Source organism: Lepidochelys kempii, chromosome 14 (assembly GCF_965140285.1).
Source record: "Lepidochelys kempii isolate rLepKem1 chromosome 14, rLepKem1.hap1, whole genome shotgun sequence".
NCBI classification, from domain to species: Eukaryota; Metazoa; Chordata; order Testudines; family Cheloniidae; genus Lepidochelys; species Lepidochelys kempii.
The window spans coordinates 13,352,096-13,365,639 of NC_136393.1; the positions used below are offsets into that span (position 1 = coordinate 13,352,096).

At 45.0% G+C, this 13,544-nt stretch overlaps 1 protein-coding gene across 1 annotated transcript in view; it reads right to left on the bottom strand.

The window, feature by feature from the left end:
• Positions 1-13,544, bottom strand: part of CACNA1G (calcium voltage-gated channel subunit alpha1 G) — a 285,440-nt gene that overhangs the window by 61,539 nt on the left and 210,357 nt on the right. The window contains exons 17-19 of the mRNA XM_073310526.2: positions 12,948-13,379; positions 3,020-3,120; positions 522-645 (exon numbers count right to left, since the gene is read on the bottom strand). Of these exons, the coding sequence (XP_073166627.2) occupies positions 522-645; positions 3,020-3,120; positions 12,948-13,379 (657 nt within the window). The remainder of the gene's footprint in view (positions 1-521; positions 646-3,019; positions 3,121-12,947; positions 13,380-13,544) is intronic.

Consider the following 13,544-nt stretch of genomic DNA (forward strand, 5'->3'; position numbering starts at 1 on the left):
TGTTGGAGCCTGAGGGCTGCCCTTACTTACGCTGGCGTGTAATGATCACAAAGAACTAAAACATACTGCTGGACCAGGGCAGTGCAGGGGACGTCCCTACGTGTGGTGCTCCCTTTTATCTAGCCATCTGCACGTCCCACACACCACGAGCAGCAGGAAGGGTGGATGGTATATAGCCTCCAAGTTGGCTCTATACCACTGCATGCTCATCTCTCACTGGCAGATCCTCTCTGGGCCAGACAGACAGGGTTTGTGGTCCAAGCACTGTATCAGAGTTGTACAAAGCAGCCGCATGGCCCCTAAGGATCTGATTCCTGATCTGGAATTCGGGGCCAGATCCTCAGCTGGTGTAAATCAGCATAGCCCCAATGACTTCAGTATAGCTATGCAGATACATACCAGCTGAGGATCTGGCCTCCTTTTTCTTAATAGTATGAAGGAGAGAGAGAGAGAGAGAGAGAGAGTCCAGTGTGACTTGAGCTTTGGTGGCTCCACAATGAATGCATAACTCTGATACTCACAGCACTGTGGGGCTCAATTTTGGGCCGTTCCATGGCAATGGTAATGCAGTTCAGGAAGATAATAACCAAGACGATGTGATCAAACATCTTGTGAGTGATGATTTTATTGCACATCAGACGGAATCTGTCCAGAAAAGACAAAAAAGACACATAATGAGCTGTTAACACCTAACTGGTCTGAAACACTTTTGTCAAAGCGTCAGCCTTATGCACGGCGTGAGAACTGAACAGTCGGCTTGAAAAGCAGGTGCACTGCTGACTCCCAACTCCTTCTCTAGGGTGGCCATGTGTTAGCAAATTTTTCTCAGTATAAACAGAAAAGGGTTCAAGCCACAAAATCTGAACACAGTTTGCAACCACCACAAAGTTTAGGGGTGCTTGGTTGGATTTGGGGTTTGGTTCATTGTAAAGAGAGCAGCCGCTTGCAACTTACACCTATTGCCAGGTTCGGATTTCAAGCTCTCCTTTACTCCAAGGGTCAGAGACACGTTTGGATTCAAGGCTCTAATTTCACTCCATCTCTAGCTCGAAAATAGCCCAGTTTGAGTGTGTTGGCTAAAGAATGCTATGCTGAACAAAGGAACAAGAACTATTTAGCATGACAGATGGCTGTATGTTGATGCAGGATTTATAATATGGTATTACATTTCCCAAAGTCTGTTTCTAAAAATCTATGTAATCATTGTATGAATGAATTGTAATGCTGCTTTGGGCCTCCAGCTTAAAAACACAAGGCGTCCCCTAGGACAAGCCATGACATTGCTGCATGAACGTGTATCAGGGCACTGATTCCAGATGGCCATATAGCAGCTGACCCTTGGAAAGAACAAAAGACTCTTGCTCCTTTATGTAAGCAACAAGCCTTTCCTGGAAGGGTGTGACTAGGCGATGGGAGAAAGGGAACACAAAGGCCCAAATTCAGAGGCAAGTCTAAGTCTAGAGACTAAGTTGGTGTAATACTTTCTTTTGGTCCCCTCAATGCATATGTGACACCAATTTAGATGCTATTGGATGTACCTAGCCACTGTACCCAGGTGTTTTTTCTACCTACTGTGTAGAGTCAAAAGCTCACCCTGGGTGCTTGGCTTTATTAAGAAAGAAATTAACAACAGAATAATAAAGATCTGTTCAAGCCTTCTCTCTCAAGCGTGGCTGTGCCTGGGGTTCCTCCCTTATGACTTCTCAGCCCACAGCCTAGATCCTCCCACCTCCCAGTGGGCTCCTGCTGGCAGCGTCATGGAACGGAGTAACCAGTTGCCTGCCCCAGTGAGTCAAGCAGGACCAACTTAACTCTGCCAGCAGGCTCAACACCTGCTAAGAGGGTGAGGTGTTCCAGGCAAGCATTGCCAGCCTCTTATAGACTTCCATAGACTCGCAGGGCCAGATTTAAGGGTGATGTGCAATTTAGATCCCCTGACACTAGCTTCAATTCCTTTATACTAAGTTAGACTCCCCTGGAGCTACTTACAGCCCCACCCCTAACTACACACTGAGGAGCTGGAAGAAGGGGATCAGTTAAAGTGGCTCCCAGCTTAATTGAACACACACCTCTTTGCAGCTCCTTGTGAAGTCAAGAAGAACTGGTGAGAGTAGTTCAAGGAGAATCTGCCTGAAGGGGACTGTAAGTTACACACCATCTCTGACCACCACCACAGACGACTGGGCAAACAACTGGTCGCTGCTACCTCCAGCAGCTATTCTGACCCCTTGACCTTTAGGGGCCTGGAGCAGCATGGTTTCCCCTGGTACTCACCTCCACTAGGGCAAAGGCTCTCATTGGGTTCTGCTCTCTTTCTTTAACGAACAGTGTGTGCCCATGAAGCAATGTCTGGAACCTGTCTATTGATATGGGGTAACAGCTGATGTCCACAAGTCCTTAGGACCAAAGGACCACCTATCCTAAGGGAGGAAGCAGAGTTCCTCAGGTACCCCAGGTGAATAAACAGGGGCTCAGATTCCGTGCCGCACCTCCAGGAGGCACAGGGCATGGGTGAGGGCAAAGATGACTTTAAACCACCTTTTCACGCTCCGTATTGTAGGCTGTTCTGGGAGCTGAACCTGATCCTGGTGTAAGTTAAAGCAGTGAGGGGCTGCTCCTTTTGCTGGCTATGATCTACAGTGCAGCCCCTGATCCCAGAGATACTATAAGCGAAGAGCCCACACCCATGATCTGCCCACAGCTCATCCTTACATTAGGGCTTACAGTAACCCTACAATTTATCTGCACCACGGGAATGCTCTCCAGCCAGTTGCAGCAACCCGTATTGCTACTATATGTCAATGGAGTGGTACATAGGGAGTGGAAAGGGGAAAGAATCTGTCTCCAAGATTTAGATAGGGCTGTGGGCTTTACCCTCATCGATGCAGCAGCTAGGAGATGGGCAGGCTGGCATACAATGAAGACTCTGAACTTCACGGTGCTGGGGCAGCGTAATCCACTGTAACTCTTACATTCAATTCTACCCACAGCTATCACATTATTATGCAAGTTGCCTTACTTAGAGTGAGGAGCAAAGATGTAGATAGACCAGGAATCCCTTTCTTTGCACCAGGAAGGTAGGTGTGCCCTTATCCAAGCCTTCATACGCTCACTTTTGCTCTAAAAGAAAAATGACAACTGTACAGTGAGTTGTAATCAGTTATTCTGAGCAACTACAGCAAGCATCAGCCATGGAGTGAAACCCAGACAAAGCAAACAACCAAGCGTGAAACCCTTGTGATGCTTTAATTTCTCCTCCTCCCTGTCAACCTGGAAGTTACATGGCAGTACTGCAGGCCTGTGAGCTGGGGTCATTTCTGAATGACATTTCTTGTGTATAATACAAAACTAAAATAATGAAATTGGCAGCATGGGTACACATGACCTGCTGTGCATCTCAGGGATGGATTGATGATACCTAAGAGTACATGCATGCAACTCCACTTACAGAAATGTCTTAAGCACAGCTGTGTAAAGGAAGAGGGAGGCCATAAATTTAAAGATATCTACAGTGTGGACAAGCACTGCTGCACATGGTATCTGCTCACAGTCACCACTCTAACATGGAGACGGCATTTTAAAAGTTATCATAAAGAAAAAAACAGAGAAAGCTGTTTTTTTAAAGAAAAGGGTCTTCCAAACCTAATAAGTCACAAAACTAAGATGGCACATTTTTTCCTATAGCAGAAATGTCACTCACCATTCAGCAAAGCAGCTGATTATGAGCTGAAAAAAATCAAAGACCCCACTGTGCATGGCACTGCCAGCAAAAACTGGGGCACAGTCCAGCAGAGCCCAGGTCTGCGCTGATTAGTGACAGGACTCTCTAAACATCTGAAAACTCTGTTACCATTATTTTTATAGCATCATGAATACACTAACAGGACAAGTGTGTTGGTTAAAATCTCTGCTCTGTGGTCAGTCTCAGACATTCTGGATACTTAACAGATGTTTGCCCGAATCTTCCGAGGTTTAATTCGAAGTAAAAGAGGAACATATAGGGCTTATGTTAGAGACAATAAAAAGGGCAGAGGGTCAGACATCTGCCTGCCACTTGTGGACTCCTGTGTCGGTGGGATTTCGGTCTAACTCTGGCTGCTGGACTGGGTGTGCAGCTGGCTGGGTGGCGTACAGCGGCCTGTGATATCCGTGAGCTCAGGCTTGATGACCAGGTTCATTCCTGCCTGGAACTTTATGACTGGCATATTTGTGCACCACTGTGATATTGGAGGAGTCACCCGTGATTTCCACTTGGGTCCGTTAACAGAATGTCAAGTGTGCACTTTCCTTACCATTTTAATAGATTACTTACACCATGGTGGCTTAAGACAGGAGGGCAGATTTTGGGGCTTTGATCCAAAGTCTGTTAGTGTCACCAGGAATCTTTCTATTAACTTCAATGGGCTTTGGATGAGGCCCATAGAGTACAGCTGTATCCGATATTAGATTTGTTCTTTCCATAAGACCATAAACCACGTAGCAATGTGCCAGCCCCTCAGGGCAGAGAGCTACCCTTACTTGCACTGAATACTAGCTTATAACATGTGCCAACTTTTTTGAAATCAATGGAGTTACTTGTGCAGCAAAGTGCTACTGGACGTCAATAAGGGTAGCACAATTTAGTCCTTGAATCTCCAACCGGGGAGAGGTCTAAAGCAGAGCCATTTCGCTGAAACCCCCTCCCATAACATTAGGAGAGGATCAGACAAAGGGGGAATGGGCAAAAAATCACCATGGATTGGATTGGATTTTGCAAAACTAAAACCTGATTTCCCCAAAACAAAACTAGCCACAGGTTCTATCCATCTTCCTCCAACATGCTAGAATTTCAGACTTCAGATATTGCCTTTAGTTGGAAATCCACTATATTCTGAAGGGTTTCAGAGTAGCAGCCGTGTTAGTTTGTATCCGCAAAAAGAACAGGAGTACTTGTGGCACCTTAGAGACTAACAAATTTATTTGAGCATAAGCTTCCGTGAAATGCGCTGTAGCACACGAAAGCTTATGCTCAAATAAATTTGTTAGTCTCTAAGGTGCTGCGAGTACTCCTGTTCTTATAGTCTGAAGGTTAACTTTTAAGAGATTATCATTTATAACCAATCAACTCTTGGATTTATACACCCATTATTATCCCAATTGCTGGGCTATATGTCAAATATTTAGAGCTTTACTGAATTACCTCAAACTTCTTATAGTTTAAGCTGTAATTGATATCGACACATTGGACCAAGTTGTACGCATACATTGCTTGCAAACCTACTGATGCCAATAGAGTCGCATGGGGTGAAAGCAGAAGCGGAATTTTGCACACTGCATACAGAAGATCCATCTAGTACCTCCAAGGACCAAAAGGACAATCGAATGGCACTTAGGGTCTAAGTGAATTATAAGGCCCAAGTTTTCATCATGGGTCTGATGTGAAAATGATGACCACTTTCCAGGTTACAGTCTTGCCTTCTCATGACAAATAACTTGAAACAATTTGCCCTGACTAAATAATCCATAGGTCTCTTAATTTCCTGTATCTTCACTGTATACTCCTCTTCCCCACACACTCCATATTTTTAATTCTGGATAATGCCATGACATAGCTCTTATAGGGACAGGTACAAAAGTCCAAGAAGTCGATGGGAATTATTCGATTGACTTTAATGGGCTTTGGATCAAGCCCAATGGCACTTTTTATCCTCAAAGAAGATCAGTGTCTTTATCCCTATTTGTAAAATGGAGAAACAGAGGCACAGAGATGTGCAGGGACTTGCTTGTGGTCACTCAGCAGAGTAGTAGCTAAACCTGTGATACTTGATTTCCAAATCCAGTGCCCTACCCAGTAGACTGCTAGTCAAAACAGGCACCTTGGGAGTGCATAAAATGATAGAGTTTAAACACAACCCCGCGCATTCCCCCTAGGAGCTGAGCAATTAGCAGTTTGAGCTGGTTTGGACTGTAAAAACTGGAGCTGTCAGTGTAATTGAGTGGAATGGGTGAAATGCTTTCTGTGCTTATATGCACTCAGCCAGGAGTCTCATTAGCAAGTGTTAATAGCTAGTACAGTGTCCATTTTAATGAAAATGCTTGGTGACAAACTGAACCCTTTGGAAAACGAAAGCCACCTTTCGAAGTTCTAGATAGAACCCTGATAGCTACCTCAGCCCTTGAACATGTAGTAAGAGCTGTGACTTGGTCCAGTTAATATTGTATGCTGGACGGGTTCCAAAAGGATCTATTATTCAAAGCATTTCTGGTATTTATCTTGAGGATTTGAAGTGAATGGTAATGCGTCAGCAGCACAGAATGCCTCTTTATGTTCCTTTTGTCCAGTTTTAATGCCAAAGATATTTTGGGTTTTGTCTAATTGTGGCAGCTAGCAGTTCAAAGGCTACATCAGATAATAAATGGGAAAAGTGAACTTCCATCATGTCCCTCTATTCAACATGTATGGGAAAGGCTTGGGACATAGATCCATCAGTCATTACTGAAGCTTTGGCTTCCTTATACTAGGCCAAGTTCTGTTCTCTGTTATATCCATGGAAATCTGGAGTCAAAGGAGTTACTCCAGATTTACACCAGTGTAACAGAGCACAGTTTGGCCCACGATCATCTGAGCCAAATCTCTGTGAAATAAAAAATGAGTATTTCCAGCCGACCCCCATCAGATGCTTTCTCTGCAAAGTCCAGATACACAGCATTGCTTACAATCAGCCTGATTGCTGCTGGAGTTTCCATTATGTTCAAAGAGATATATCAATTATGTTATTTAAATCATATCTATTTGTTCATAAGACACACCTGGCCAGGATGAATAAAGATGTGGAAGAACAAGAAGAAAAACAACCACCACCAACCCTTTAATTCAGTTGCTCGTTTCTTAAACAGAATGTTATGAGCATGATCTTGCTGGCCTATTGAAGCTAAACTCCCTCTGTACTCAGTGCCTCTACCCAGTTGACAAAGAGAGACATGCCCCTGGGGTCTATCTGGTGGACAAAACACGTGCATAACTCCCATTGATATTAACCAGTGTTATGTTCAAACATCAAAGGGGGAATAGAGAACCCTGTAGAGACTACATTAATGAGATCTATTGAAAAATAGTTTCCTGGTTAGGAATTTCAGATATTATTAATGTGCTTCTAAGGGCAGAAGGGAAGAATGCTGACATTAAAAGATGACTGATATACGTCTTAGAGCAGAGCGACATTGATCTATAAAAATTTTATTATAGGAAAAAAAATCTGCTAATAAACCATCCATGCCTATCAAGTCAACTGAATGCAAGCTAGAAGATGTATTGTGAATCTCAGGACTGGATTATTTCATTCTAAACACTGAGCAGGGGAAGATTGAGATAGTAAAATAGATGATTCCCTTATTGTTGATCTGCTTGTTACAAAACTAGTGCAAAACAGCCAAAGGTGAAAGCAGATGAAAAAGCGCAAACAGAATTATTTGCACTTTGCATACGGGGGATTGTGTTTGAAGGGTCTTTTGGTTTGAGACTACGTAGCTTCCCCACTTTCCACTCCTATTTCTCACTAGCTTGGTTCTACGTTACAATGGACCTTTTGCAGAATGTGGAAATTTCACTGAGTGTGAGAGAGAAAAACCAAAAACTGGACCAGCATATATGAACATCAAAGCTCTCAGGTCAGAGTCCAATTGCAGTTACACCTGTATAAATACGGATTTGTATTGGGCCATTAGTTCAGTGGAGTTCCTCCAGATTTACACCTGTACAACCAAGAGCAGAATTTGATCCCTTGATTTTATTTTGTGAAGAAGAGTTAATGGGCCTGATTCTGGTCTCACTTATACCAGTGTTAATTGGGCGTGAATTCACTGAAGTCAATAGAGTGACACTAATGTAAACTGGGGCCGGGGTGATCAGAATCTGGCCCTTGTTCTAGTTTTTAGTTTAGTGCAGAAAACATCAAGTACATCCAATAAAGACAGCTTTTTGGGCGTTGCTCCATAAGGGCACATTTAGTCCTCTAGGATCACGTTGATCTAAATAAGAGTCCAGCTTGTTTATTTTCTTTGGAAAAGAACTTGAAATTTCCTCTCATTCTACCCAGGTTAAATTGGGGGCAAAACCCCAAAAAGTGACAGGAGGAAATCAGAGCAGGAAGCTCAAAATATGGAGGGAACAAATTCTTTAAGCTGAACAATATTTTCTAGTAACCGCTGTTTCATTATTTGTTTGAAAAAGGAGAAAACTCATGGTCTCTGTGTAAGAATTCAGGAGAACCCTCACAATGAGGATGATCCAAGAAACATGAACCTTATTTTGCCAGAATATAGGACTTTCCATCTCAAAAGTGCACCAAGTGGTTTACAAACTCTTACCAACAGAACCATTGAAACACTGGGAGGGCACTGGTCTAGCAAACAATCCACTTCATTGCACAGCACAATAAAATAGGGATGAGAAGTTTGGCAAAGTACACCAGAGCAAACCCAGATCTTAGAACATTACTACAGGGACTTTAGTCTGTTTACAGTAAATATTTATACTGTGTCCATGGAAAGCAGAGAAGACTAAAGTCTTTAAAACTCTCAGCTTAAAGATGCAGTACGCAATCTAATTCAGAAATTCATTCCAAGATTGCAGTCAGTTACCAATTTACTAGCTGGAAGATGTAAACTAAGAGATACTGCATGCAGTATGTTCTGATGTGCCACTTAGGTGTTTGGTTCAGGTAAGCTGGAAAGAAATCTGGCCTTGAGACAGAAGATGAAAAGTCTCCAGCTAGCAATAAGATCATGATCTTTTGATAATTTTAATAATTATTTTTCTGAGAATAATTACAGGCCCTTTTCTTGGAAATTCCATCTCCAGGGTGACCAAAGTGGTTTGCTGAACTTCTAGGAGGTTAAGAACCAGGTTAAAGCAATCAGTTAAAATTATAGCCTGAGAGTCCACATCTGAGACATAGTGGAATAAATGTATTCTAAAAAAGGAGATTTGTGGCTAGGCAACTATATCTTGGTCAAAACAACCCCGGTTTCTCATCAGTATGTACTTTGCAATTATGGTAGTCTTTAGCATCCATTAACATTCTCAAAGTTCAATTTTCATTCTCCAATGCCAGTGAACTGTACTAAGATATTTCCACAACCTGCTTCTTTCATAGTCTCAGTATTGCCCCAGCTGCTTCTACAATAATGACTGTTCGCAGACACTTGCCCAGACTAACACTACAATGGAGAATGATGCCTATTTCTGACCCACGCTGGTTGCTCATTGCATCTGAAATGCTCACTAAGGTAGACTAGCTCGTGTTTGTGCTGTGCTGTGTTCTCCAGGCCCAGCCAATTTACAACTGACAATTTACAGCATTTCAGAGGCTGGCGGGTGCCTGCCTTTTTCTGCCCACGTATGGATGGCTAATATCCATTTATCTCCTTTCTGGGACAGTAACAGGAGTCACTGCCCAATCTATTGGGGTCACTGGTCTAAGCAGACTAAGGGCTTCTCTACACGTAAAGCACTGAACCTGCGTTGCTGTAGCACTTCAGTGAAGACACTAGCTACACCCATGGGACGGCGTCTCCTGTCAGAGTAGGTAATCCACCTCCGCAAGAGGCGGTAGCTAGATCAATGGGAGAATTCTCCTGTCAACCTAGTGGTGTCTACACCAGGGCTTACGTTGGTTCAACTGTGTCATTCAGGGGTGTGGCTTTTTAACACTCCACAGCAACGTAGCTATACCAACCTAATTTCCTAGAGTAGACAGGCCTAACACACACCACGAACCAAGAAGCTCAAGTTGCAGTGGGGGAGGTTTAGGTTGGATATTAGGAAAAACTTTTTCACTAGGAGGGTGGTGAAGCACTGGAATGCGTTACCTAGGGAGGTGGTGGAATCTCCTTCCTTAGAGGTTTTTAAGGTCAGGCTTGACAAAGCCCTGGCTGGGATGATTTAATTGGGGATTGGTCCTGCTTTGAGCAGGGGGTTGGACTAGATGACCTCCTGAGGTCCCTTCCAACCCTGATATTCTATTATTCTATGAAGTTCCCCCCCTACCCCCACAAACCTGGCTTCCTCCTGGTTCAGCAGTTAATTCCACACAGTCTTGTGTGCCCAAGTGACATAATCAAATAAAGAAAAGAAATCCTCCCTTATTGGCAGGATGTCCCCACAGCCCTGGTCCTCCCCTTGCCCAGGGAGTGAAGGAAAAAGAAGTCCAGGGCCTTTCCCCAGCCTCCAGTCCTTTCCTCCTTCCAAGGGGCATTCCACCCCATAAGAAACCTCCGGCTTTTCATGATTCCTAGTTCACAAGGCACAGCAGTCAGCAACACTATCCATCTGCCCAGTGGGCCACAGCTCCTCACTCCTAGCCTGATGCAGTCCCTACAGGCTGCACTTTTCTTTCCAGGGCAATGAATGGGGTTTAAGCCTTTCCTTGTTCAGCATGGATTAAAATTCACCGACCCTACCATAGTCCCCAGTCGTGCTCCCTGCAAACTGAAGGAGAGCAGGACTGGTGGTTCTTTCATGGACATCAGTTTGTGACGAGAACATGGAGACCATTATCCTAAATATCATCAGATTTTGCTGCCATAGTGTCAGTTGCTATCTGCGTAGAGTTTGATTTTAGCTAGTTGTCAAGCCAGCTGCTCAAGAGCTAGGGCAGGCTCACGACTCAGAATAAGCCTAGACCCTTGGTTGAGCCTTATAAATTTTTAGATTCTGCCTTTATTAGCAATTTGCTATCACCTGTTATTGTCTCATCCTATTTATAACTCTCCAGATAGGGAGCGAAATTCTCCTGCTGTAACTTACGGAAGATGTTTCAAGGTCTCGTTAGCCTTTGCAACATCCCCATGCAGGTTTCGCTAGCATAATAGAAGAAGGTCAGGGATGAATGAAAGATCTCAATAAAATGAGGTGTTCATGTCACATTTATGCTTGCACGCACAAGGAGATAAAGTTCCAGGAGACCTCCAGATGCTGAGATATGTGGGGAAGGCGGTCAGGAGGTCTTTATTTGATAAGTCACATTCTATGTTCCTTATTGCCTGAAGGCCAAGTTTGGTGCTAACCTCCAACCCACACCCACGCAATCCCCCTGATTTCCCTTAATGGGGCTGGACAGGGTGGATGACAGCTCTCAGTTTGGTTCTTTGTATTTAGATGCATCTCTAGTGCGGTTGCAGTGACTCTAATGCTGAAACTGCTCTGGCATTTACACAAATTGGACTCGGCGTCACAGTACAAATTACACACATTCATCTGAAAGCAGAGATCCAGGGAAAATGTAAAATGGGAAATGCCTCTTAACCACCTCGCATCTCTAATCAGTGCAAAATTACAGCTGATTTTCTCCCCCTGCCATGCTTTTAGCAAACGTTTTCTAAATGGCACTTCTCAGACCTCTGAAAGAGATATACATATTGGACTAATGCCTCTTCACATTGAAATTAATGCAAAGGCTAATGCTGCCTCTATGAGTCTAATAAGTCAATGAGATTAATGGGCCAAATTTGCCCTTGGATATACATCTGCTTCTCCTGTTTACATCAATAGAAATTGCCCGCTCACATCTGAGGGCAGAATTCGACCTTATAGTTGGAGAAAGAGAAACGTACTATTCTCTGTTTCAAAGATAGATTTTTTTTCTGAAATAACCAGAGACAGGCAATGCATTTGTACTGTGTCTACTGCTGGATACTAGCGTGTACAGAAGACCCAACCCCAATCTGTCTGGACATCCCCTCTGGGACCAGGGAGTAACACTAGGTTCCTATGCTGCTGTACTAATGGGAGGGTGTAGACTCATTATACCCTGGTCTCCTCCCATCCCCCCCCCAACCCACATCCAGTGCACCTACACAGACTAGCCATGTGTTACTCAGATAATGCACAGATAGCCAGGCTATGTCCACTGCATGACTTATATCACTTGAAAAACAGAAGTAGAAACCAAATGACACAGCCTTCCTAACAGCTGCACATCCCAGATAGACCACATCAGCCCTCTCCCCTGTATGTTGTCATTTATGGTTCTGCAGAGAAAGCATGTGAGATTTGAGGTTCTCATTGCTCCAGCATGGAACCAATTCGAACTTGGTGGTTTCATTGAGTTTGCTTGAAGATTTTGGCACTCTTTCTAACCCAAAACTGAAAGCAAAAGTTGCAAGGGGGGGGGGGGGAGAGGGAGAAACAGAAAAGTTGGGAAAAACATCAAAGAACAGCTTTGCATGATCTCCTACAAAGTACATCTAAAGCACTAAGAACAGAACGGGCACCACGCTCAGGTCCAAGAGCTAAGATCATCTGGGGCTCCATTCAAAGCCATTCTATTGTACCTCCTGCTGCAAAGCCCACGTCTCATTTTGTAACCTTCACCCTCCCTGACACCACCGTCCCCCACACCACCCGCTGCAAATTGATAGGTCACGGGGGGTCAGTCCCTTCGAGGGACACAGGTTATGCATCCAGAATGGGCGCTTGTGTCTGTCCAGGCTGATAATGGGTGGAGGTTTCTTGTGGAACAGGAGGAGTGGAAAATGTGTGTTCCAGCCAGGGCTGCAGTGGAACCTAGGTGGAGAAACCTCCAGGGGAAGGAACATAGGCTCTGACTCCGTGGGTTCTCCGGGGCTGGAGCACCCACAGAAAACAAAATAGTGGGTGTTCAGCACCCACTGGCAGCCCCATCGATCAGCTCCTCCACCTCCCCTCCAGCGCCTCCTGCCTGCCGGTGGTCAGCTGTTCAGCAGCATGCAGGAGGTGGGCTTTCATAACCCATGCACCCCCCTGTGGCTTTTATGCGGGATTTACATGGTGTTCCTAAGTCTGCTGCTAGAGAGCAGGAGAGATGCACCCAGCTGCAGTGGACTATTGCCCGACGCTCAGCAGCGTTGTTCTGCTAAGGGAATGGGTGTCAGTTAAACACAGGAAAGCCAAGAAGCTTCAGCAGCCACTGGCTGTTGATTTGTCTTACCAGGTTGCCTTCATCATCACCGTCATCGTCGTCCAAAGGGAGCTGATGTAACAAGACTCCCGGGGAGGTTTTCCCATTGCAGTCTTGATGCTCTGATGCAGCGGTCCGGCTGCTGTGCATGCTGCTGGTTCGGTACAGGGAAGGCACCTGCAAGGTATCTTGGAGATCGAACGAGCCTTTAGTTTCCAGCGACGCCATGCGGTGAGGTAAAGAGCCATTAACGCTCCCAGTCCGGCTGGACCTCTCCTCGTCTGAGCTTTCCCCTTCCTCTGAACTCTCCTTTCCATTCCCAGACAAGAGGGATTTGCGCTCCCCACTCTGGCTCCGACGTTTCAGGCTGGGAGCCCGCCCCAGGCTGTTCCAGCTTGACCTGCGACTATTCCAGCTGCTGGCTGCGCTCCAAGGGCTATGGGGGGAGCTCTGTATGCTGGACTGAGGAAGGGACAAGAACATGAAGAGAGTCAACCCAGCATCACTGCCACCATCTCATGCTTGTTCCCAATGGACAGGCCTAGAAATACCAAGGCAGCGAGCGCAGTATAAACACCTAGACAGACAGAGCCCACACAGCTGGAAACAGCCGCACAAACCAAACAG